At 43.7% G+C, this 25,978-nt stretch overlaps 1 protein-coding gene across 3 annotated transcripts in view; it reads left to right on the plus strand.

The window, feature by feature from the left end:
- The first annotated feature begins 2,139 nt into the window (after positions 1-2,139).
- The window catches only part of LOC147890068 (uncharacterized), a 51,747-nt gene continuing 27,908 nt past the window's right edge, over positions 2,140-25,978 (plus strand). Inside the window, exons 1-2 of one of the 3 annotated variants that reach the window (XM_087390591.1) lie at positions 2,140-2,466; positions 2,771-2,922. In XM_087390591.1, the coding sequence (XP_087246717.1) occupies positions 2,422-2,466; positions 2,771-2,922 (197 nt within the window). In that variant the 5' untranslated portion in view covers positions 2,140-2,421. Of the gene's footprint in view, positions 2,467-2,610; positions 2,923-25,978 lie in introns of all 3 variants that reach the window. The other 2 variants (XM_087390592.1, XM_087390593.1) reach the window with 2 other exon arrangements.

A 25,978-nucleotide genomic window follows, 5' to 3' on the forward strand; every position in this document is an offset into this window, starting at 1 on the left:
TTTACCCCCGTCTAGTAAACCGCCCATAACTTTTTGGCCGCTTCTTTGTTTCTTATGAAATGTATATCATCACGAAGCCCATCTCAAGCGCATGTCTATATGTGTTTGAATCTTTGGTATCATGTCTCTACTGAAAGTTATAGGCCTCTGTGTCTAATGACAGTTTGTAGAGTGTTTTGAGCTGTGTAAAGGTGTCTATGAAGGAGGTGCAATTTTTCCTTAGAACCTACCCATCCCCCAATCAGACCATTCAAACTCCTCGATATATATCAGTTCATGTCATGTTGAGCCGCAAGATCTTCTTTTAACAATGTATCACTCTTCTCTTTGGTGCAGACCGGCTTGTTGAGATTATGGCCTCTGCTGATCCTTTCCTTCTCCCTATGCTTGAGTACAACATCACTTGGGATGTTACCATCTTCATTCTCATCTAAGGGAGGAAAGTATGGTGTGGTATCTTGGCATAAAAGCTTCTTTTTAATGTCCCTTTCTCAATGATAAATATCTTTGTCACTCAGTTCAAAAGTAGCAGGAAGTGAAGAGGTGCATGAAGTTTATTACCCCCAACTTCATGTCACAGTACTGCAGCAAGGGAGGGCATGATGAGGAACATTACTGGTACAAGTAGAAAGATCAGAAAGTAAGTGACTTGAAAAATAATTAAAAGGTTACGAGTCATCCACCTCAGAATACCATGTAGATTTTGTTGCCAAAGACAATTGGACATTATAAGGACTCTTCTGGTGCGTGTTTGTCTTGTACTTGTCTTAAACCTCGTGATTTTAAGATGCTTATAGTATTGCACTTGTTATGAGTTAGTTTTGGTTTTCTAGCTCTTATAGTGCTTTGTAGTGCACCGGTTTTGAGTTGGTTATCGGTCCTTGTTTTTAAGTGTAGCAGCCATGGTTTTCTTTTAGGTCTTATTTCTCATTTTGGTTGAGAGGGGGATTTTTTGAATATGTACCTCATGGGCAAGGTGTTTTGGGTCCTAAGGGTTGAAGGACTCATTAGTGTGGATCCTAATTGGTGGGCAACACTGATATGTTGTGGTTGCTAGGTTTTGATTAGACCATACACATAGTCAACTATGATTGGTTAAACACGTTGTTCATGGCAGTAAACCAATGTGTGGTTGACGTTTGTAGTTTGCATGGAATCAGTGTTGAATTGCATGGTGGTTTGGGTTCTTCCAGTAGCAGTTGTGGTAGCAATTGATGTGGCAATGATCTTTCTCTATAAGTCTACATGAAGGCAACATAATTCCCTCTCTTTATTTGAGCCTTCAAGGCAGTATTCAAGATGATGCTCATGCACAAATGACAGCTACAATAGACAAAGGACAACATGCAATCAATGGAGAGAAAGAACAGAAGTACTTTAAACTAATTAAAGAGAAAAGGTAGTTGCGAAGTCCTATTAGCAGGCAAAGGCCATAAACTATTTTTTGTTGCTCAAGCATCCCAACATTGATGCTCTTAATAGCAAAGCTAATGATTGCAAGCTCAATTGAAGGGCTAGCTACACTCAAGGGAGAAGAGGTTTCTAGTAGAAACTAGCTAAGACCTTTCTCAATAAAGAAAAATTGTCACATGAGAATGGTTCACATTGGATTATCGTTGCTATGGCACCAACATGCAAAACAAATGGAGATGTTGCACCATCATTCTAATTCTTTGCATTCACAATAGCCTCCTTACTTTGGAGGTGGGGACTTCAAGAGAATTGCTTTCTTGTTGTCTGCTTCAACACCCGACCCTAAATCATGTAGTTTGCTGAGAAGGGATTGCATCCTATTCAAGAATATACAAGACTTATCTACAAAGTTCAACATGAAAGATCTTGAACTTATGCACTATTGTCTTGGGATGGAGTTCTGGAGAGACTTAGAAGACACCCCCATGAACTAGTACAAATATGTTGATAGTCTCCTAAAGAAGTTCCATATGGCAGATTGCAAGATTGGAGCCACTCCTATGGAGCACAGTTTGAAACTTACAAAAGATCCAGAAAAGCCAACAGCAAATGATAAGTACTAATGCTAACACAAAACCAAATACAAATGCAAACTCAAAAAGACAAACCCAAAACACAAACACAAGCACATGCTGATTGGTGTGTGGCATACATCCGGATTCCCACTCATGATTGTCATTTTTTTTCTGGATAGGGGCCAAGAAAGTTCTGGCTTTTAAATTTAAAAGGGGGTCAGGTTTCTGTTTCAAACAACACAAACACAAAATACAAACACATGCTCATTCTCGACCTCCACCTGCTTTCTGGGTCTACCATGGTTTTTCTTCTCCATCCTGAGTTGCTGCAGGCCGGATCCTCTTACCCCTTGCGGTTTCTGTCCCTTCCAGTTGTCTCATCGCACTGAATTGAATTGCGAGTTGAAGCCAAAACACGTTTTTTAGCTGGTTGATGTCTCGGACTCGAGTTATTGGAACTCCCCAACGCAAACATACGGTTAGCCCATATTCTCTCCCCTCTTCCTTCGTTACCTCACATTGCTAGCGGACTTCACCAGAAAGTGTGCAATCTGATTTTAGATAAATGACATTGTGCAATCCTGTCTCGGGTAATTGACATTTTCTGGATCGCCCAAAAAAGTGCAGATGCTTGGCCTGCCTATTCCTTACTGGTTTGCTTTGGAGCTTTGTTCACGTGCCGATACGAAGCAGAGGGTGTTCCCTATCCATAGCTTGTATGGTTGGTCAAAGGGATCTCTCTCACAAAAAGTATTTATTGCTGTTTGACGGATGCATTTCAGTTCGTGCAACAGGGAATTCCACCTTTCAGTGAGATGTATTCGGATCGAATTAGTTCAGGTGGGGCAGGAAACAGAAAAAGGTCTGTGAAAGAGAGACTTGGTGGGAACGTGGAGAATCTGGAGGATCGGTCTCGGCAGGACTTTAGCAAGCGGTAAGGGTATCCTCTCACAGTCCAATTATAGCATACCCTCTCATCGTTAACTAAGAGGAGCTGACAAGGGGGAGGCCCGTGATGGGCGAATTGGTTGAGCTTACAAAAAAAGCCCTGGGAAATGACCAACTTTTTTAGAAGTCAAGGAATGTTATGGACTAAGATATGGACAATTCCATACGATTTTAGGTTTTTGTCAATGCAGCTGGACGAGATGAGTGTTTGATTCATCAATCAAGTACTTGGTGTTTTAAAGATGCTTATGGTCTTCTCTCTCTCTCTCTCTCTCTCTCTAGATATAGATATGAGATATCCTTGCATCCCACGTGAGAGCCACCATGGCACGTTATTTTGCATTTTGAGCTTTTTAGAATAGCACACAAGAAGGGCCCTTTGCCTCAGCCCGCAGTCGCTTATATGAGTTGCTCTTTTGATTGTACTTTGTCTCGTAGGCCCGCGAGGCCTCTCGAAGATGCAAGTACATCTTTCTTTCCTTCTTTCTCTCTTTCTCTCTCTGTTTGTCTCTATGTATCTCTCTGGAGATCCTGAGCCTACACTCTAGATAGATCAGCAGAAGGTTGGAAAAGAGACATTAAGCTGTCACCCCACATGAGGCAGCATCGGAGTGCAAGGCTGCTTCACTATCACTACACCTACGATATGTTCGGGTTGACATAGTAGATTATGTTCCAAAGGCCTGTTAGTTTCCCATCTAGGCCAGCAACTCATAGTTGAGTTTTGGTGTGTAGACCCATAGAACTGTCCACACGCACTGGGTGTCAGGATGATCTTTCTTTCTTCGAGGAAAGGTGGCTTGATGAGTTTGGGGCTTCATATGTGTGACCTCGACGACGGAGTTTGGACCCCGCTTGTCTATGATCTCCAATGCTGTTGCAGATGCTAGGGATTGGTTAGAGCTTGTGTTCTCAACATCTACACCAGCAGCTGGGAGATTATTGGTTTTGGTCGGAGGGGTGAGAACTACGCATAGAGAGCTCTCACATATTGGACCTCAAACCATACTATCTAGATGTAAGAAATCCTAGATTTACTATATTTAGAAATGTGCTAAGGAACAGAAAGGAGACTGAAATATTAGAGAACAAGGAATATTTGTATTGCTTGAGTGTCTGTAGTGTCATCCATACAGTTGGGCCTCTCTTATATAGAGAGTGAAGAGTCACACATGAAAAGGTGTGTACTCCAAAGTGCATGTGCATGAAGAGGTGTGCACCCCTTGTGAAGGGTGTGACCCTTGATGAGAGGGTACATTACAATGGTAGTGTCTCTTCAATAGAATGTCTCTTGTGAAGGGTTGTGCCTCATAGGAAGTGTCCCGTCGAAAGGGCATACCCTTCCACAAGTGTCCATTCATCAAACCATCCATAAGTCTAAGGTATAGAGAAAGGAATACGTCATAGATCGTGACATCCCCTCCCACTCAAAATAAGACCCTGGTGGAGATTATGAACTGGTGTAGAAAATATCACGGTAAATTCTGAAAATACTGCTGTAAAATGTTAGGTACTGCTGTAAGTCTTCATCAGATTGCCAAGTAGCGTCGGAGTCGTCCAGATCTCGCCAAAGAACAAGGAATTCCGTGATAAGTCGATGTCGAGTCTCTCATTGTCAATGGTCCAGAATACGCTCAGGAATAAGGAGACATAATCGTCTTCGATTTTTGGGACATAATCACCTGCAGGAGGAACTGCTTCATTGCCTGGAATGTACATCTTTAGCCAAGAAATATGAAATGTTGGGTGGATTTTACCCCATGATGGTGGTAATTCCAATTTGTAACTTAAAGGTGAATTTTTCTTGTCATCCATACAGTTGGGCCTCTCTTATCTAGAGAGTGAAGAGTCACACATGAAAAGGTGTGTACTCCAAAGTGTATGTGCATGAAGAGGTGTGTACCCCTTGTGAAGGGTGTGACCCTTGATGAGAGGGTACATTACAATGGTAGTGTCTCTTCAATAGAATGTCTCTTGTGTAGGGTTGTGCCTCATAGGAAGTGTCCCGTCAAAAGGGCATACCCTTCCACAAGTGTCCATTCATCAAACCATCCATAAGTCTAAGGTATAAAGAAAGGAATACGTCACAGATCGTGACACTAGAGGCTTGGATTTAAAGCCTTGCTATTGATGACTTGGGTGAACAAGGTGGGTTTGGAGCCAGTGATGCCTTTAGCGTGCAGCTTGGACTACACACCCGTCAAACCCCTGTGAAAGCTAGCATATTGAAATCTCCACACAGGCCCTGAGTTTCGGGAAGGGCTTGTTTACCATCCCACCCCATCCCCATGAGTTGCGCACTGTTTTTATGATTTTATGAGGCAATAACCATGGAGATGGATAATTAGGTGGGAGTTGCGGAGAGCCTTAGTTGGCAACCAGGTGGATGTTTTGATGCTTCAAGAGCACATACTTTTGCGGCCGATATTCATAGGTGTGGGTGCCTTCTTCTAAAGTCTCTAGTAGTGGATTGGAGTGGGGGAGTACACATCTCAAGTAGTCAGACTTTAGCTCTTGATGTTCTCTATCAAGGAGAGCTCCTTGTTGGGAGAGCAATTTGGATGTGATTACGAGCTTGGACTCTTGAATGTGTATGCTCCAGCTGTGACGGGATCCTTTTGGTGCTAGCTCACAAGTTCTTACTTGACTTAAGACTCCTGGATATGTTGGAGGTGACTTCAATGATTTAGAGTTTGCAAAAGATGAAAGTTGAGGGTGCTCTTTTTAGAGATATGTTCGAAAGGTTCTTGGGAGAGTTCATTTCTCCATTAGAGGTAGGGATCCCTCGTGGGAGTCAAGTAGCCTCAGCTATTTCTTCAGATAATGTAGACATGATGGCCTTCTAGAGAGATTGAATCAGATTTGGAAAAGTGACCGGCTATGGATCTTGGCCGAGATAGTGTGTCAGGCCATTCCCCCATAGTTTTCCATTTGGAGTACCTCAGCATGGTGCAAGGATTCTGGACTAGGATGAGGAGGTTTGGGAGATTATCATACATTGAGGACAACCCCTAGAGGATAGATGGCCAAATGCCATTTATAGTAATTCAACGCTACAGGAGCACGTACATAGTCGGGACTAGTCTCTCTTAGAGGAGGACCAAGCACTCCAACATGACCTTGCTTCTTATGAGAGATTCAAGGAGCAACAGCCAGGCTCCCCATAGCTGCCAGCTCAGTATGATTGTGCGAGAGTATAGTCTTGCTGATGCTTCTATAAAGGGTGCATCAGACAGCCTTGGCGGCTTGTCCTCAACTTTCTTTTGGTGGAACTTGAAGGTGCAAGGGATACTAAAGCTCGAGTGCCCTAGCATATAGTGATTCTTTCACACTAAGAGGGGGGACTGGGCATCATTGGCCTTAATATACAAAGGAGGGCCCTCGTAGACAGAGTTGATTGTCTAGGGCTTCACTTTAGGCTCAGAGCCCTAGAATCTCTTCTACAAGTCTGCACTCACAGGATACTTCACAAAATGGGGGAACTTAAAAAAAGGAGGGGGCAACCTTGGCAGCCTTCTCATAAAATATTTTCTTTGGTCCCCATGATTGGGAAGGGCTCTCTGATGATGCAGAGATGTGATAATAGTATAGGAATGGGATCAAAGATGTACATTGGGTGGCGCCGTAGAGAGCAGTCCTGCCTGCTCCTTAGGTCTTGGATCTGTTTAGCAAAGCTGCCTAAGAGGAAGGAAATTGAACCCTAGAGGGGCATAGCACTGTTGAGAGTTCACGCTCAACATCATGTGATCATGTGTGCATAGCACCATCACGTGATCATATGTGCATAGCACTAACCTTATAGAGTGCTATAAAGGAAAGGGTTAGATCCCCTAACCCTAACCCTAACCCTAAAAGGGTTTGTATATATTCTATTTTTTCAACTAAATCTAGTGTATAGTTAGTCATTTGTGGTGTGCTCTCTAGCTGTGCCCTCTCTCCTCATCTCCACTCTTCTCCTCTCCCCTCTTCATTTTGTCGTGGTATCAGAGCATCCTTGTCTTCCGCTGAGACATTGAGATTCTTGAGAGTGTGAGAGAGATTGTGAGATTGAGAGTTCTCTTGAGTGATTGTGAGATTCTTCCCTTCACTTCCGTTGAGAGAAATTTCCGTCCATTTGAGAGGAATTTCCGTTCATCTCTTTTGATAGTTTGTGAGAGATCTATTGAAAGAGAGAGAGATTTAGATTGAAAGAGATAGGGAGAATCCTTTGAGTGTTCATTCCTTTGAGAGAAAGAAATCCATTGTGAGAATCCATTTTTTGTTTAGTTCTTTGTATTGATTAGAGAGAGAGAGAGAGACTATTCTCTGTTCTTGGTGAGAGGAGACCTTTGAGTGCAACACCAAAGCAAAGAGGCTTCTATGACCTTTATCAACTCGGTCTTCTTCAGTGCCAATAGACAGCTTCAACTATCCACATCGATCTGCGCGACAAAGACGACCTGCAACCTTCAAGCAAAGCCCTTGACTCGGCTAGTCCAAAGATGGAACTCACAGATGACCTCTACAATGACTTGACTCCAAAGCTTGGCTCATGACCAAGAGCTCCTGAGGACGAGCCAAGACAAAGTCTCATCGGCTCTCTCGACCGACGAGTATGCACAGCTAAGTGACAGACGAGCTCCATTCGGTACTCCAAACGGCTGCTGGAGACCACTGTGCATATGGGCTCCCTCGCTAGCCCAACCTTCAACAACAATAGCGCAGGTAAGAAAAGCTGACGGCACCTCCACGGACTCCTTCTCGGACTGCAATGACTAACGCCCTCCAAGAACTCGCTCAGCCAGCACGAGATCTCTCGACCAAACTCGAACGCCTCCATCTCTGCAACAAAGCGCGGCTCCTGAGGCAGCTCCATAGCACTATCGGATGGCCGCTCCTCCGTGATGGCATCCGCATCTTCGACGGACTTCTGCAACGGGCAAGCTCTAACGGCTGCTCCTACAGCGACACGTTCTCCTCCAACAGCATCTACAAGCATCTCCAACAACGAACGGGCCGCTCCATCGACAACCATCGCCATCAACGTCTCATCGCAGAGCTCCATCGACGGAAAAGACGACGGAATCCAAAAGATTTCGTCAGAATCTTGGTAGATTTCGGCTTCCCAGAAAGTGACACGTGGCCCGTGCGCCACGTCATCTTATCTGCCACATGGTAGATAAGCGTCTCAAATTTTGCCACGTGGTAATCCTTATCTGACACATCAGCAGCCCTGTGAGACTGCCACGTCACCCTGTCGCTTAACTGCCACGTCATCCAGTTGACACGTGGCAATCGACTGCCACATCAGTAACTGCCACGTCAGCAGCCCAGCTCAACTGACACGTCATCACCGACTGCCACGTCATCCTGTCACGTCATCAGTGACACGTGATCATCGACTGCCACGTCACCTGTGCCATGTCATTAGGGACACGTCATTAGCGCCACGTCAGCATTGCCACGTCACCCTGTTGACATCATCTGTGCCACCTCAGCACTGACCCTCTGCAGGCACAGTCCCTTGTCAAGCACACTGTGCACACACTGCATGTGCACACAGTTGCCACCTCAGCACAGAGCTTCACTGGCACACCTCTTGCTAGGCACAGTGCCACATCATCACTGCATGTGACTCACAGTGACACATCATCATTGAGCACCATTTGCACTCCTTTTGCCCCTCCACCTAGATCAAGTCATATCTCTTGATCCAGGAAGAATTTGAGGGTGCTTCAAAAAGGAAAGTCGCTCGTTTTTTCGTGCTCTATGCGCTCGTCACATCACGCGCACATTTCAGCGCAAGTTACACTCACATTTGAGCCTCGTCGACAAAACCACTTCCTTCACGCACATTTGCCTCTACATCGATGCATTTGACCCAGCACTTAAAAAGAACAAAAGAAAAGGAATTATTTGCTGTTCTTTCATCGATCGACGGTTGGTTTAGATCTAGATCAGAGTAGACTAAATCGCCATAGAGGGGCCAAGTTGCCAATCTAAGCCATGCCCGAAATTCCCGACTAGTACCTACGAGTCAGTCCATACGCTCACATCCGATTTCACATCATTACATTACCTGAAATCTTACGTTCGTCAGTTCAAGATTGATTCAGTGGGCAGATAGCATTTGATTTCACACACACATGCCACCATTGTAAAGCCTATTCGGCTATCTCACGGCATCGTGCATATCATTTTCAGCCTTGTAAAGCCTCTTGGCTATTCCCGGCATCATTGCCACAAGCCTTGTAACACAGATCAGATCTTATATACTGCAGTTCTATCTTCACCGACGGTACAGAGATTTCACTTGGCATCTTCAGTGTATTTGCAGTTGATTCATACAGATTTTTCAGGATACTTTTTGAGTACATTTTTTTGCACCATGTCGACTAGCAACCTCAATCTGGAGGCATCTGCTAAGTTAGACAACTCCAATTACAGTACATGGAAATACCGAATGGAGACCATTCTTGTGCTTTAGGACAAATGGGAGTATGTCGATGGGTCTACACCTAGATCATTGGCCGATCCAGCCACCAGTAGCTCTACTCCATCTGTTGTCACAGCACCAGCAACGGGATCTACATCTACACAAACAGTTTCCGCACCAGTAGTAGATCCTGCCATTGCCCGAGCTCAAGCAGAATGGGATAAGAAAGACAAGTATGCCTATCACTTGATTAAGCAGAATGTGCAAGATGTCATGCTGGGACAGCTCAACATACTTAAGACATCAAAAGAAGCATGGGATATGTTTGCAGCTCTCTACGAGTCCAAGAACACATCCAGGATTCTCACCCTGAGAAACCAGATCAACCAGAGTTTCCGCAACAGCAGTGAAACCGGTCATGCTTATGTACTCCGCATCAAAGACTACAACAATCAACTTGTAGCAGCAGGAGAGACTATGAATCCCGCAGAAATGGTTCAAGTAATCCTGAATGGACTAGGAGAAGAATATGAGAATCTAGTCCAGAGTATTGCCATCCAACGGCAAATTCCAACACTGGAAGAACTTTAGTCAGTTCTACTTGGTGAAGAACTCAGGACTCAGGCCATTCAAGCACGTAAAGGTCATTCTAATGATCAGGCATTCACAGCTTCAGACAAAAGCAGAGGCAAAGGCAGAAATAGAGGTCGATCATATCAGAAAAGTGGTCATCATCAACAAAATCAAAGTCAGAATCAGCATCAACATCATCCTCAGCAACATCAAAATCAGCAAAGAGGAAATCATTCCAATCAAGGAAGATTCCAAGGACGAGGGAATGCATCCACCAATGTGTCAAACATTCAGTGTAACTACTGTCACAAGTTTGGACACTATGAAAGAGATTGCCGCAAGAAGCAGTACGACCAAGGTGGTCAATCCAACAGTAATCGAGGGAATTCCCGAGGAAGAGGAAATCATCGTGGTGGACGTTCTAGTCACAGTCATTTTGCAAATGAACATGGAAATATGTTTCTTGCAAGCGAGGAATTGCATCAGACTGATACAATGCACCTAGACACTGATTTCAATCCCAAAGAGGATTACAGCTATCAAGTCGACCAAGTGGAACAGGATCCTTGGTACATCGACAGCGGTGCATCATCTCATATGACAAATCATCAGGAATGGTTCACAGAAATGAAGCCATTAGAAGGACAGAAAAATGTCATCTACACAGCTGATAATACACCGAATCCAGTTCAAGGGATAGGTGTTATCCCTATGAACAATTTCACTGGTACAAAAGGATTAGTCAAAGATGTGCTCTATGTTCCGAAGCTCAGCAAGAACCTTTTGTCAGTAGGTCAAATGACGGAACACAACTACAAAGTCATCTTCAACGGTGATGAATGCACTATTAGAGACAAATCCAAAAGATGTCAGCTAGTAGCAAAAGGTGTCAAGGAAGGACGCTTATACAGAATGCTAGCTACAGTACCAGATAAGCATGCTATGTCAGCTCAAATGCAACAGATGTCACTATCTGCAAAATGGCACAAGAGATATGGTCATGTCAACTTCAAGTACTTGCTAGATCTCAGGAATCAGAATATGGTAATTGGGATTCCGAAGCTACAGTTTCTTGGAAAGGTTTGCGAAGCATGCTGTTTCGGCAAACAAAAGCGAACCAACTTTGTCAGAAGTACCTCTCGTGCACGAGGTATTCTTGATTTGATACAGACAGATGTATGGGGTTATGCCCAGACCCGCAGCATCAATGGTTCGCTTTACTACTTGACCTTCATTGACGACTACAGCAGATATTGTTGGGTCTACTTTCTGAAAGAGAAATCTGAAGTGTTTTTCAGATTTTAAGAATTCAAAGCCATGGTAGAAAACCAGACAGGTAGAAAGATCAAGGTCATGAGATCAGACAGAGGAGGTGAATACATGTCTTCAGCATTCATGAACTTTTGCAAAAATCACGGCATTCGAAGACAATTCACATGTGCAGATACTCCTCAGCAGAATGCAAGAGCTGAAAGGAAGAATGGGATTTTAGTAGACAGTGCTAGAGCAATGCTTAGTGAAAAGCATCTTCCGAATCAGTATTGGGCAGAAGCAATAGCTACAGCTAACTATTTGCTTAATCGGCTTCCTACCGAACCGATACAGGGTATGACTCCCTATGAAGCGGTGGGGAAAATATTATCATTTTGAAAATGATTGCAGGAATAGTGACACTAAGAGATGGAGCATCAGACGGATTTTATTTGATGCTTATGTGGTGCAAACAGTCCTATATGCAGTAGAAGTATGGGGAGGTACCATCTCAGCATCAAAATGGAATGATATTGAAAAAATACAGAAATCATTTCTAAGACGGCATCTGGGAGTTAAAATTACTACACCATACTCAATCATGCTTATTGAGACTGGTACAAGGCCCATTGAACTGAGAGCACTACGAAGGGTTTTCAAATACATAAAGAAGGTCAAGTCCATGGGGTCGCAGAGATTACCAATGAAAGCATGGGAAGCAAGTAAAAGGCCTCAAAAGACAAACAAAAGCAAGACGCTATCATCTGGTTGGTGGCAAGACATTCAGAGATGGTTCCAAAGATGGAGAGTAACATCCTACCTGGAGATGTCATCCGGGGAAATGGATGAGAAGGCATTTCATAAAGCTTTGTTGGGAATATTGCAGCAAAAATGGCAATCAGCTGAAAAAAGGGCTAAGTATGAGTACTATTGTACGCATGTCAATCCCATTTATTGGGAGACCTACTCCAAGGAGGAAGAAAATGCACAAAAATACATAACTATGCCCATACCTGCAAATGCAAGGAGAAGCATCGCACTCATCCGCACCCGATCACACACTCTGGAGACAGAGAAAGGTGCTTGGGGAGATGTCTCAAGGGAACAAAGATTTTGCAAGCTGTGTGACCAAGAACAAGTAGAGACAGAAGCACATGTCCTCCTTACATGCACACGGTATGCCTACATAAGGAGGGACTTTAACAATATTACAGAGGAACACGACACCCTAGCAAGCTTGCTCTCACATAGCCATATAGCCACTCTGGGTAACTATATTGCCAAGGTTCTTAAATATCGTGAATGTTGTATTACTCAATGTATTTCAAAATAATTGTTCTCCCCCCCTTCCATAAAAGGAAGGAGACACTTGTATCATGACTTTTATGGGTCCCATGGATCGGTATTTCGGCCCCCAGGGGACGGTAATACATTCTTCTTCTTCTTCTTCTCTCTCTCTCTCTCTCTCTCTCTCTCTCTCTCTCTCTCTTTATCTATCTATCTATCTACCATGGCACACAAGTTTGAGCCTCCATAGCCTGTGAGTTCAACACTAAGTTGCACCAAGTAGCCTCTAAGCTTTGTTCATGCCAAGATGTGCAGCATAGGGAACTACATGATGCTGTTTCAAAGAAAGACATGGACCAAAAATCTTTTACATGAGGAACACAAATACAATCTTGGTAACATAGAAGGTCATTTGCGTAAGAATAGGACGATAAAATCCTATGTTCTGAAGAAGAAGGTTGATCTTTAAGAAGAACTTGTACTGCTATGCCGAAGTCATTATCTTGCACATATTTGCCTTTGAAAGAATCTAGGATATCAACGTAGTGATTACCATAGCAAAGGCTAGAGGTAACTTACTAAGAGCATTTGCAACCACATTGCATAATCTTGGAATGTACTCAATGGTCATATGGAAGTTGGCTAAAAACTCCACCCCACATTCTTGATGAGCATTCATAACTGGCTGAGTAAAAATATTATTCAATGAGTGATGATATGTCATCACTACAGAGTCAGCTCACATGATGTTTCCATATGCGGTAGGCATGCACAATAGCAAGGAACTCTTTATCATAACCAAGTACCGATTTGGATATCAAAATGTTTATGGCTGTCAAAAACAATAACTCTACGTACTTGCATCAAGAATGCTCTAGTAACTATATTGGAAGCATCGGTTATGACCTCAAATGGAAGATTTGGGTCAGTGTCACATTGCTTAAGTTGTTGAAAACTATACTCTATTTCAGGAAGCCACTGAAAAACTGTATTACTTTTCAAAAGTTCGAACATAGGGGCTCCATCTCGGAGAACCAATAGACTTTCATGTGGTAGAAATTTGCCAAGCCGAGAAAAGAGTGTACATCATGAACATTACTTAAAGTAGGCCAATTACGAATTACCTCGATCTTTTTGGTGTCAACTGAGATGCCTTGTGATCACATGACATGTCCCAAATATTCTAGCTTGGTATAGAAGAACTCGCTTTCTCAACATTGGCGTAGGAGAATTTGCACATAGAACTTCAAAACCTTGTCGAAGGCGTTGCTTGTGCTCAATCAAGGATCTATTCAAAATCAAAATGTCATCTAAGTAGATGATGAGAAACTTATCAAGGTATGGCCAGAAGATGTCATTCATAAGAGTCAAGAATGTGTCCGGGGCATTGTTTATACCAAATGGCATGACCAAACACTCATAGTGTCCATATTTTGTGTGAAAAGTTGTCTCGTACTCATCACCTTCTCGTATGTGGATTTGATGATAACGTGAACGGAGATCAATCTTGGAGAAGAGTGTTGCATGTAAGAGTTGACCAAGAAGGTCATCAATGCGAGGCATTGGGTACTTGTTCTTGATTGTGAGCTTACTAAAAGCTCTGTAGTCCATGCAGAGGCGCATAAAATTATTCATTTTTTCCACAAGTAGCACTGGAGAACCAAATGTGAACTTTGTCAAGTAAATCCATTACTTGTCTTTTAATTTCCTCATGTTAAGTGAAGGAAACCTAGTAAGGAGGCTTTGACAGTGGAGTGTTTCCTTCAATTGCATGGTCGCCTCGTCGTTAAGGTGGTAACTGGTGTGGTAACTCTTGTTAAGACACACGGCTTGACTACCACCAAGTGCGAGCATTATAGGAGACTCTTAACATGACTCCAAACCAAGAAAATTACCCCACCAGAGTGCCGAAGGAGCCTCATCTACAAGATGTAGTCCCTCACACCAAGACCTTGAAATGGATGCACTAATTCCTCAATGCCGTGCTTGACAAAATATGAAGAGGGGAGAGGAGAAGAGTGGAGATGAGGAGAGAGGGCACAGCTAGAGAGCACACCACAAATGACTAACTATACACTAGATTTAGTTGAAAAAATAGAATATATACAAACCCTTTTAGGGTTAGGGTTAGGGGATCTAACCCTTTCCTTTATAGCACTCTATAAGGTTAGTGCTATGCACATATGATCACGTGATGGTGCTATGCAGGAATGTCCTTCCTCTACATCAAACCAAGAGCTAGTCGATGTTTCGCCAATAGCTCTTTACCGAGTGGTTTGGTAAAGATGTCTGCAACATTTTCTTTGCTATCACAATTCTGCAGTGTGATGTCACCAAGTAACACTCTTTCTCTGATGAAGTGCTCTCTGACATCAATGTACTTTGTCCTAGAGTGATATACTGGATTTTTTGCCAATGCTTGAGCCGATTGATTATCACAGTATATTGTTGTTGGCTTTGACTCATCAAAGTAATCTGTTTCTGACAATAGTCTTCTGAGCCATATAGCCTCACATGCACCTGTAGTGAGTGCCCTATATTCTGCTTCAGTCGAAGACAGAAACAGTTGGTTGTTTGTTTGACAACCGTGATATAGCACCTTGACCAAGGAAAAATGCATATCCCTGTGTCGATCTCCTGGTCTCATGATCTTCGGCATAGTCACTGTCACAGTATCCATGCAACCGTGGATGACTTCCTTTGTATTCTATCCCAAACTGTCTTGTACCTCTGATGTATCTCAAGACTCTTTTGGCTGCATTCCAATGAGACTGTTTTGGATTTGCCATAAACTCTGCTAGTGAGCTTACTGCATAACAAATATCTGGCCGTGTGATTGTCAGATATATAAGAGATCCGATGAGTTGTCTGTAGTATCTGTCATTGACTGTAGGCTTTTCTGAATCTTTAGTAAGTTTCAAACTCTGTTCCATGGGAGTGGCTGCAATCTTGCAATCTGCCATATGAAACTTCTTCAGGAGACTGTCAACATACTTGAGCTGACTCATGAATGTGCTATCTGAATCTCTCCAAAACTCAATTCCAAGACAATAGTACATAAGTCCAAGATCTTTCATATCGAACTCTGCAGATAAGTCTTGTTTTAATTTTCTGATGAAGCTATCCTTGCTTCATGTCACAATCAGATCGTCTACGTACAAAAGTGCAATAGTAATGTCTTCCCCTTGAACTTTGTAGTAGAGAGTATGATCTGCATTGGACTTCATGTATTTTAGATCAGCAAAATACTTGTCAATTCTGCTGTACCAACTTCTGGGTGCTTGCCTTAAGCCATATGGCAAACCTTTTTCTCCTTTCCTGGTTCAACATAACCTGCTAGTTGTTGCATGTAGACTTCCTCGTCTAGATAACCATTGAGAAATGCATTCTTGACATCGAGCTGATACACATTTCATTTACTGAGTGTCGCTAGTGATATCAAGAACCGTATGGAATCCATCTTTGCTACTGGAGCATAAGTCTCATCATAGTCCTGACCATATTGTTGTGCAAATCCTTTTGCAACTAATCTGGCTTTGTATCTCTGAATACTGCCATCTGGATTGTACTTCACTTTGTATACCCATTTGTTTGCTATGGCCTTCTTTCCTGGAGGAAGGTCACATAATTCCCAAGTGTTATTTTTATACAAAGCATCCATTTCTTCATTCATAGTAGTTTGCCATTCTGGCTTGTCTACTGCGTCTTCGAAGTACACTGGCTCTTCTGTAGCCATGATGGTAGTCATAAGAGCATAGTTGGTTGTTTCCACTTGAATTGCTTTGCCTTTCTGAGCAATGTCAATCTGGCTGGTGGTCTGCTTTCCCTAGTAGACCATTTGAGCTGTTGTGGCGCTGCTTGGGGTGTTGCTGGCAATTCTTGCTCTTCTTCATCAACCTGTTCTGTAGATGACTGTGAAGTCGATGCTTCTATCTCCTGTGTAGGTGAGGTTTTCCATTCTGATTCCTCATCAAAGATTACATCTCTGGAGATAATGACTTTGCGGTTGATGGGATCATACAATTTGTATGCTTTGCTTTCTTCACTGTAGCCAACCATGATGCATTTGCGTGACGGCATCAATCCTTCTGTGGACACAATCATTCCATCTATGATTTGCTGGCACATCTATTCCCAGGTATTTGCATGTGTTTACTCTCTCGATTTCCTGCTCATTGTACATAATACTTGGGGTGTTTGCAGGCTGCTTTGTTTTTACTATCATCATTTTAGTTTTGGTGACATTTACCATGAGGCCGCTCTCTGCACAAAACTTGTGTAGAATGTGCATCATCCGCTGCATATTTTCTGCTGTGTATGAGAAAAAGACAACATCATCTGCATATAACAACAGTAGTACGATGCATGCACAGATTTGGGGGCTCTCTAGTTGCTGCTCTTGCATCATTTCTTTGACCAACTCCTCCAATCTGTCAATACATAGTCCAAATAATGTTGGTGACAGAGGGCAACCGTGTTTAACCCCCATATTACTATGGAATGTAGTTGACAATCCGTTTCTATTTTTGAGTTGGCAAGTTACTCTCTCATATAATCTGAAGACTGCTATTTTCAAGTGATTTGGCACTCTTAAGTAGCCCATTCTTTCCCACAAATTGTTTCTAGGCACTGTGTCAAATGCCTTCTTAAAATCTATGAAGCAGCAATAGAGAGGCTTTCCTTGTAGCCGGCTCTCTTCCATTAGAACCCGTAATGTGACCAAGTGATCCACAATGCTATGGTTTCTTCGAAAACCAGCTTGTCCAATGGCCCTCTTTCCATTCAGTTCTGCCCATAGACTAAGTTCTGTCTCAACGATTGTGCTAAAGAGCTTGGCCATGGTGGATCCCACCATAATGGTTCTATAGTTGGAAAGCTGGTTACGATCCCCACCTTTATGTATTGGTTTCACCCAATTTTCTTGCCACTCTGGGGGGAAACCATTAGCAATTGCATCATTAAGCAAAGAAACTAGGCAAATTCGTGTGTAGTCACCTGCCCATTTTAGTAGCTCAGCCTTTATATGCAATGTGTCATCTGCTTTTCCATTGGCCATTTTCTTCAGGCCCTCATTCACATCGTCCACAGAGAAAATATGTGGGCCATTGTAGTGAGCTATGTCTGTGGACATAGGTAAGGCATGTGGGTGGGTGTAGAGTTGCTTGGCATATTGGAGCATTTCTTCATCTGTGAAATCTCCCATGATTTCTTTTGATCTCCCTTTAGTTTGCCTCCACGTTCCTCTCGGGTTCTTAGCAAACTCAATGGCATCTTTCCACTCTTTCTCTAGCTGATATTTCCTCTTTTTTCTCCGAGTGAGCGCATGGAAGTGTTTTTCAGCCTCTTTACATTGCATGTCATTTGGCATCTGTTTAATTTTCAGCCTGGCTTTTATGCATTCATCATCAAACCATTTGTTTTGTGGTAAGCCCTTCGTGCATACTCTCTTGATCTTTTTTTGACCCATGACTGTATGTGCAGCTGAGAGTAAAGTCTCTTTCATCTCGCTCCAGTTCAGCCTGCAAACCTCCTTAATAAGAGCATCGGTAGTGTCCGCATACTTCTCCCTCTTGTCTATGTCCATACAAAAAGACCAATTCTTTGCTGCATGGACTGGAGTTTCTGCCAAATGGGGTATGTGCATTTTGAGATAGAGGGGAGTATGATCTGATTCTGGATACTTTGGGCCAATTATATAATCATGTACCAAATTTACTGCATCAAGTGAAATTAAAGCATAGTCTACCACACTTGATCCTCCACTAGCTGGAAAGCATGTGGGAGCTCTTGTATGTGGAAAGAGGTCTGATCCATTCAGCACAATCATATGAAGCCCATTCACTAGGCTTGTCAATGCCTCTCCATGTGCATTTACTTCCTTGTCCTCCGAGTGTCTGTGCCACTTGGGGTCTATCTCAATTTCTTTGTCTTTGTCATATTCATGCCCTGTAAGTGACTGAAACTAGGTGTCCCCAATGCGTGCATTCATGTCTCCTAGAATCAATACTCTCCCCTTGGCATTGAATTCCACCAAATCTGAGCACAAGTCTCCGTATGGATCTGATGCATCTCTATCATAGTGTTGATAGTACGTCCCTAAGTGCGGTATGTAGCACCCAACTATGTAAAGTGGTAGGGGCTCTGCTTTCACCATGATCCAGATGAACCGTTTATGAGGGTCATCTTTGCATATGCTTATATTATCTCGTAAGTGTTCTTTGTATAGGCATGCAACTCCTCCTTGCCCTCTTGTACCAGTGTGTGTTTGGCATATTGAATGTGTTACGTATCCATTGATTGGAGGTAGTCTGTGCGTATCCCTCTCCCATGTCTCTACAAGAAAGACTACATCTGCATCCTCAAGCACATCATTAAGGCCTGCCCCCTTCTGCCAGGGGAAGCCTATGCAATTCCAAAACACTACTTTGATTTCCTTCTGGGTCCCATGAGCTGCGTATCCCTAGAGGGTGGTGTCCTCTTTTGCCTCTTGTCTCTTCTTGCGTGCTTCGTAGGATTGGCATCTTTCGGCTTGTTGCTTGGGCGTTCTATCTTCAGTGATGAAGTAAGAGGTTCCTCGTAGGTATATCCTGCTGTTATCTAATATAATTGTTCTTTTCCTTGCATCCATCATCGTGCATACAATTGCCCGGTAGTAGTCTTTCTCTTCCTTTTTCTTGCCGACCCTGTGTGCTCCACAGAGAGAGAGAGAGAGAGAGAGAGAGAGAGAGAGAGAGAGAGAGAGAGAGTCTATTAATGTCCACGGGAGACCAACAGGTCTATGGGACAGCAAAAAACCATCTAGTACATCTGCTTTAGGGAGGGCACATGGCAGCTCCCAAGGAGTGCAAAAGCAACCCCAATTATTGAGAGAGAGAGAGAGAGAGAGAGAGAGAGAGAGAGAGAGTTTATTGAAGGCTACGAAAGACCGATGGGTCTATGAGACTGATAAAAACCTGATACAATGGGCAGAAAGGGTGGAGCTACTAAATGAGCATCATCACTCGTGCTGAAAGCTAAGTCCTAGGAAGTACATAGTCATATCATCATCATCAGTGATGAGGTGTCATCCTCGTGAGCTCATGATCCTCATCATCTGACCAGGGTAAAGTACAATGAGGGTCTCATGGGAGACTCGGGTATAGGTGAGGTTGTACTGAGACGTAACCTGTAATGGAGCGCTGGCTACTATCTATAGGTGAAGTCTGTCTTGGTTACCTGATGCTGTCTCTGCTCCGGACAAGGGCCACGGTGACCCTTGTGGGACGTGTTCTAGGCCTAAACATGGAAGGAGGTCCCCTAAGGTGATTTGCGTATCCGTCCTCCGTCTGGTGTGCCAAACGTCGGCCTCTGGATCTTTGTTGCGTCTGCTATCCATAAGGTGGTCCCCATGGTCTGACTGGAAGAACTCCGTGATCTTGCTTTGATATGAATCGGGCTGTGTGCCTGAGGCCTGTCTCCTCGTCCTGATTAGGTGCTCCCTATGTCGGACCATCTCATGAATGCAGGCGGCCAAACACCTCTGATCTAGGTATGAGAGAAGTCTAGAGAGGGACTCAAAGCCGTCCCTATAGAGACTGTGGTAGCGGCCGCGAATCTCATAGTATGTAGAACAGGAGATAGGGGCAGATTTAGAGGAAGGGGGATAGAATAGCAGAAGGGAGTGAGAGAGAGGAAGAAGGGAGCACTCTTGCATATCCTCACCACTTAGGTAGATGATGGATGCAACCTTGGTCCCTAGTTCTGGGCACACTGGTTTCTCAATTCAACTAAAGGCCAACATCAAGTTCTAGCTACCAATATGGTTGTATTAACTTGCTAAAGTGAAAAATAACACATCCGCAACAACATCCACAATTGGTGCCTTGATGTACCATGCTACCCTCTTCTCATCTTTCTAAGTACTCACTTCATATTTGAGTAGAATTCATCCAAATAAAACCAAAGGTCATGCAATTGTCATTGGATCCACTGATCCTTCTACATCTATCCACATGCTTAACTACTCTTTAGAAAGGATGGATTGTGAGTGGTGACATTCAATTAGATCTGTGCCCGAATCAACTGTAGCACTTCTTCTAACACCTGTCTATTGCCATCACCTTATCATATTATTTAGCAACCTAGAGCTCATATAGTTTCTCACTAGTCACCAATTTAGTTGCCACGTGCAAATCCACAATTTCACTGCCCCACTAGAGACAAAAAAAGAGTCTCTCTAGCTAGGCATCTTAGGGCTGCCATGCTTGGAGACATTCCCAAGAGGAGGAGAGTTAGAGAAAGAGAGAGATAGAGAGAGAGAGAGCGAGGAGGGAGAAGAGAGTGAGTGTAGGCAGCAGGTAGCAGGAAGGAGGAGGGGAAGTAGATAGGATTAGATGTCACATCAAAAGGTGTACAAATAGGGGTGGATGGGGACATATATACTCCCACATTTCCCACCTAAGAGGCCTCTAAAGGTCCTCTAAATTGTTCCCTTTCCCCCTTCATTACAGCCATCCCTTCCCCTTGAATTTTGCCCTCAAAATTTCACAGCATGGCTGTCCAAAAAGTGCAGCAAAGATTGTAAGGACCGTAATGCATGGTATACAATCCAATGACACTTAGCCCACCTTTGGCATGCGAGGCCGTTGGCAGATAGCCTTTCATGTGGAGCATCAGGTTGCTATGCCTTTTCATGCACGAGACGATGCAAGTGGAAATGCTCTTGTGGACGAGAAGGAGATCTGTTGGGATGCACAGCAAACAATTTATGATATCTCTTTTCATGCCTTGATGGGTGCCAAAAGTGTTGAAACTATTAAATTGAAAGGGCAAATTAATGGCAGGCATGTTCACATGCTTGTGGACAGTGGTAGCACTCATAGTGTCATCAATTCTAAGACCTTACAGGGTGGGACTGATAATTGATTGCTACTGAGAGAAGAGGTGGCAAATGGGCAGCATTTGATCAGTAAATTTTGTTGCCAAGATGGAAGGATCAAGCTCTCTGAGGATTATGAATTTGCTAGGGATCTCTTGGCACTGGACATGGGCCCAATAGATGCTGTCTTGGGCTGCGATTGGCTAAAATCTTTGGGAGAAATCAGCATGGATTTAAATGCCCTATCGCTTAGCTTTGCCCACAAGGGTATAGCTATAGCATTGCATGGCATTGACCCTAAATTGCAGGTCATTTCAGCAAGGCAGTTGGACAGAGAGCTCAAGAAGGAGCATGCCCTCTATGCATTGAATGTGTCAATATCTCAGGGGGTTAGCATTCCCTGTGTTGAGGATTGTGATACGCAGCAGTTGCTCTCGGAGTTTGCTGATGTATTTACCGATATGTCATCCCAATTGCCTCCCAAGAGGGATGTGGATCATGCCATTGTTCTAGAGCCTGGCACTAAGCCCATAAACAAAGCCCCATATCATCTCTCTAAGGTTGAGCAAGAGGAAGTGGCAGTACAGGTGTGGGAATTGCTTGAGAAAGACTTCATCTCTCATAGCACTTCTCCTTTTACCTCCCCGGTGCTTCTGGTGAAGAAAGATGGATCGTATCGCATGTGCATTGATTACGAGGATCTAAATAAGGCCACTATGAAGAACAAGTTTCCAATCCCCAGGATAGATGACCTGTTGGATGAACTCAAAGGTGCTCAATTTTTCACGAAGATAGATTTGAGGTCCGGTTACCATCAAATCAGGGTGAATGAAGGAGATCAGCACAAGACAGCCTTCCGCATAGAACGGGGCTTGTAAGAACTCAAGGTGATGCCTTTTGGATTGACTAATGCACCGGCCACCTTCCAGGCGCTGATGAACAAGATGTTGCAGCCACTTCTTTTCAGATGCATGCTGGTTTTCTTTGATGATATCCTCATTTACAGCAAGGATAGACGGAAGCATATTAAGCATGTGAAGCAAGTGCTGGAAATTTTGAGGATGCATCAACTTTATGCAAAAGCCAGCAAATGCACTTTTATGGCAAAGGAGGTTGAGTACCTGGGGCATATTGTGAGTAGGCGTGGTGTTCGGGTGGATCCTGCAAAGGTGAAATGCATCAAAGATTGGCCACAGCCACAAAATCCCACCCAATTGAGAGGATTTATAGGTCTTGCTTCCTTCTACAAGCTCTTTATTCGCAAATTTGCCAAGAGGGCAGCTCTTCTTACTAACCTCTTGAAGAAGGATGCTTTTCGGTAATCAAAGGAAGTACAACACAGCTTTGAAGGTGAAATGCATCAAAGATTGGCCACGGCCACAAAATCCCACCCAGTTGAGAGGATTTTTAGGTCTTGCTTCCTTCTACAAGCGGTTTATTCGCAAATTTGCCAAGAGGGCAGCTCCTCTTACTGACCGCTTGAAGAAGGATGCTTTTTGGTGGTCAAAGGAAGTACAATGCAGCTTTGAAGACCTGAAATTTGCTCTCACGCATGCACCTGTCTTGGTATGCCCTGATTTTTTGCGTCCTTTCATTGTGGAGGCAAATGCCAGTGGCAAAGGATTAGGGGCTGTTCTGAGGCAGGAACACGGGGTAATAGCCTTTGAAAACAAGAAGTTTGATGCCAAAGAACTCAATTACCATGTTTATGATAAGGAGATGTGGCTATCTTGCATGCTTTCAAGAAATAGCACCATTATCTGTACGGGAGTAAAATTAAGGTGAAAACAGATCATAGGACACTCAGATTCTTCCTCACCCAACCAAATTTGTCATATAAGTAGAAGAGGTGGTTGGCTGCAGTCCAATCCTATGATTTTGACATTGAGTACACAAAAGGGAAGGAAAATGGGGTTGCAGATGCCGTGTCCAAGATGTGGGCTTGCAATTTGTCATCTATCTCAAGAGTGGATTCATGGCAGTATATGCAGAATTCTAAGGCAGCTCCCATATTTTCAGATTTGCAAAAGTCGTCCAGTCAGGGTCATCCAAAATTCAAATTGCATAATGGGCTGTTGTGGTGCTAGGACAGGATTTATTTAGTGCCACTCCTCTCCCATGGCTGGACATGCGGGTATCACTAAAACATATGAAAGAATCAAGCAAAGCTTTACCTCAGAAGGCATGTGGAGAGATGTGGTTAAATACGTGGCTGAATGCTTGCCTTGCCAATAGAATAAAGTGGACAGCAAATTACCCGCAAGTCTCTTGCAGCCATTACCCATTCTGGAGGGCAAATGGACGCACAAGCACGGAATGACTTGGAGAGGATGGATACCCTTCTGCAGTTGGCAAAAAAGAATATGCAGGATACCCAAGCCAAGCAAAAGAAATATGCGGATGAACGCAGAAGATACTTGTCTTTCAAAGAGACGAGGGTGTCTCACAAAGGCAACTATTTCATGCTTGGCTTTTCATGCATCTCTTGGTTCAGCAAGAAGCAGCCTACAGTGGCTACTTCCAGTTGTGAAGCTGAGTATAGGGCAGCCTTCACAGCTACAATAGAGTGTTGTTTGGCTCCGTAAGTTACTCTCAGACCTTCATGTCAGTCATGACACTTCTACGATTATCTACACTAACAGCTAGCGTGCTTTAGCCGTTGTGCGTAATATGGTGTTTCATATGCGTACGAAGCACATTGAGGTGTACTTTCATAATGTTTGAGAGCACTTGTCAGCTGGAGATATTCAGTTGTCCTACGTTCCCACAGAGGATAACTTAGCAGATCTCTTCATGAAGGCTATACCACGACTCAAGTAGCACTTAGCCCTGGTATGGTCTTGTAGGCTAGTTAGTATCAGTCAACCCTTAGGTTGACTTCATTGGTCAACACTCGTGGTTAACTTTGGGGCTTATATTGTCTAGTTTCTCATCAGCCATTTGCAAGTACTTCAAGTTCTCTCAGCTTGTTGTTTGCTCCCTTGCATTCCATCTCCATTCCATTGCTCCCCACTCCCAACAAAATGTTGGGCTAAAAGTCACAAATGTCGAAAAGGAAGCTCAAATTTGGGGCAATTGTGCCTAATTTAGCAAAATTCCCAATTTAATGTGTAAATTAAAGGTGAATATACACAAATTTCAAGAAAGCCCCAAGTTTTACATGCTGGAGGCTTCAATTCTGATCAAGGAGAAGGAAAATCAGAGAAAGATCAAAATTTTGAGGCATTGGTTTTGTCCTGAATGACGATTTTGTGGCCTAAAGAAAAAAGGGGTCAAATTCAGGAATGAGACAGGCTATAGGTCGACGTTTGGAAAATGCTGAATGTCTCAGGAGCGTTGATGAGGCTGAAGGAGATGCAGAGTAGAGACACATCAACATGGTAGTGTTGGAATGACCTTTGAGTTTACTGAAACTCCCTGGTTCTGTGCTTGAATGCAAGCTACGTTGAAAAACCCAACTGCAGGCAATGCCGATGCCAATCACAACTCCTCTAAAATACAGCCCCAGTTTTTGTTCAGTTTTGGGTGACGAATCTAATAGAAATGAAGATGCACTGTTGTAGATAGAGGCGTAGTAAAGGGGCAGCAACAACAACTGTGTAAGTCGTGGTTTAGGTCATTTTTACAAGGTAGCAGTAGACGACCAACTGTTGACAGAGGCTGCCCGTTGCTTTGCTCAAGAGGTGAGCGACCTCAAACGCAACCCCTAACCTACAACAATGAACAAAAAGAATATGGACGGCCAACCTGGAGCTGCTCCAAAAGGAAAACGTCCAGCAAAAAATGAGCCCAGCAGAAAATGAGTTCCTGTTGTAGAAACATGATGGGTTTGGAAAGCAACAACATGAGGGAGATATGATGGGCAGAGCAGCAATGAAAAACAGCCCAATAGATCTGTAGATTTGTGTGTGTCGACTAGGGCTGGAACAATGTTTTTTGATGGCCGCCAAAGAACAATAGATTTGAGCTGGATTTGGGTGAGCAGATAGGCAGCTGCAAAATATGCTCAGAAATCACTTCCAGATTTGTCCAAGAATATGATGAAATTCTAGCCATGGTCTAGAAATGCATAAACATTGATGGAGTTTCCACAAAGGGCATTGTTGCAGATTGGCGAAGTGGACTTGGGCAAAATAGGCATCGCTGGGTGAGATGGGTGTTGCTGGAGCTGGCGAAGTGGGTGTGACCATCCCTTCCTAGTGGAAGCCTAATTGAATAGGGTAGAAGCCCCTCAAAAGTCAGGTGGCCCTCAAAAGTCAGGTGGGAGCTACTGCTAGAGCTGGGGCAGGATTGGGATTAGCGCAATGAAGATAGGTCTAGCATTTGGAAGCTGAATTTGTATCCACATGTGTCGTGCATGCTCCTCGCTCTGAACCACAGATATGAGTGGTCTCAGATGTGATTTGAAGACTACAGCCACCCCCCGGAGCCTCGTACTCCGCTATCTCTCCTCAATTCCCTCCTGTGGGCTGACTCCCAAGTATATCCTGTCATTGTAGGCAGCCCTCTCTGAGGGCTTTCATGTGTCTTAGTGTAGAAGATCAGGTCTCTTTAGTGTATGTCTTTGAGAAGCCCCCAGGGTTGACCAGAGGGTGCCATTGCAATTCCACACCGCTATCTTCAGCCTCTCATGTCATGGGTCTGACACCGTCATGTGTT

Source organism: Dipteris shenzhenensis, chromosome 19 (genome assembly GCF_047967505.1).
Source record: "Dipteris shenzhenensis isolate YYH24624 ecotype China chromosome 19, Dip_SZ_1.0, whole genome shotgun sequence".
Taxonomy (NCBI): Eukaryota; Viridiplantae; Streptophyta; class Polypodiopsida; order Gleicheniales; family Dipteridaceae; genus Dipteris; species Dipteris shenzhenensis.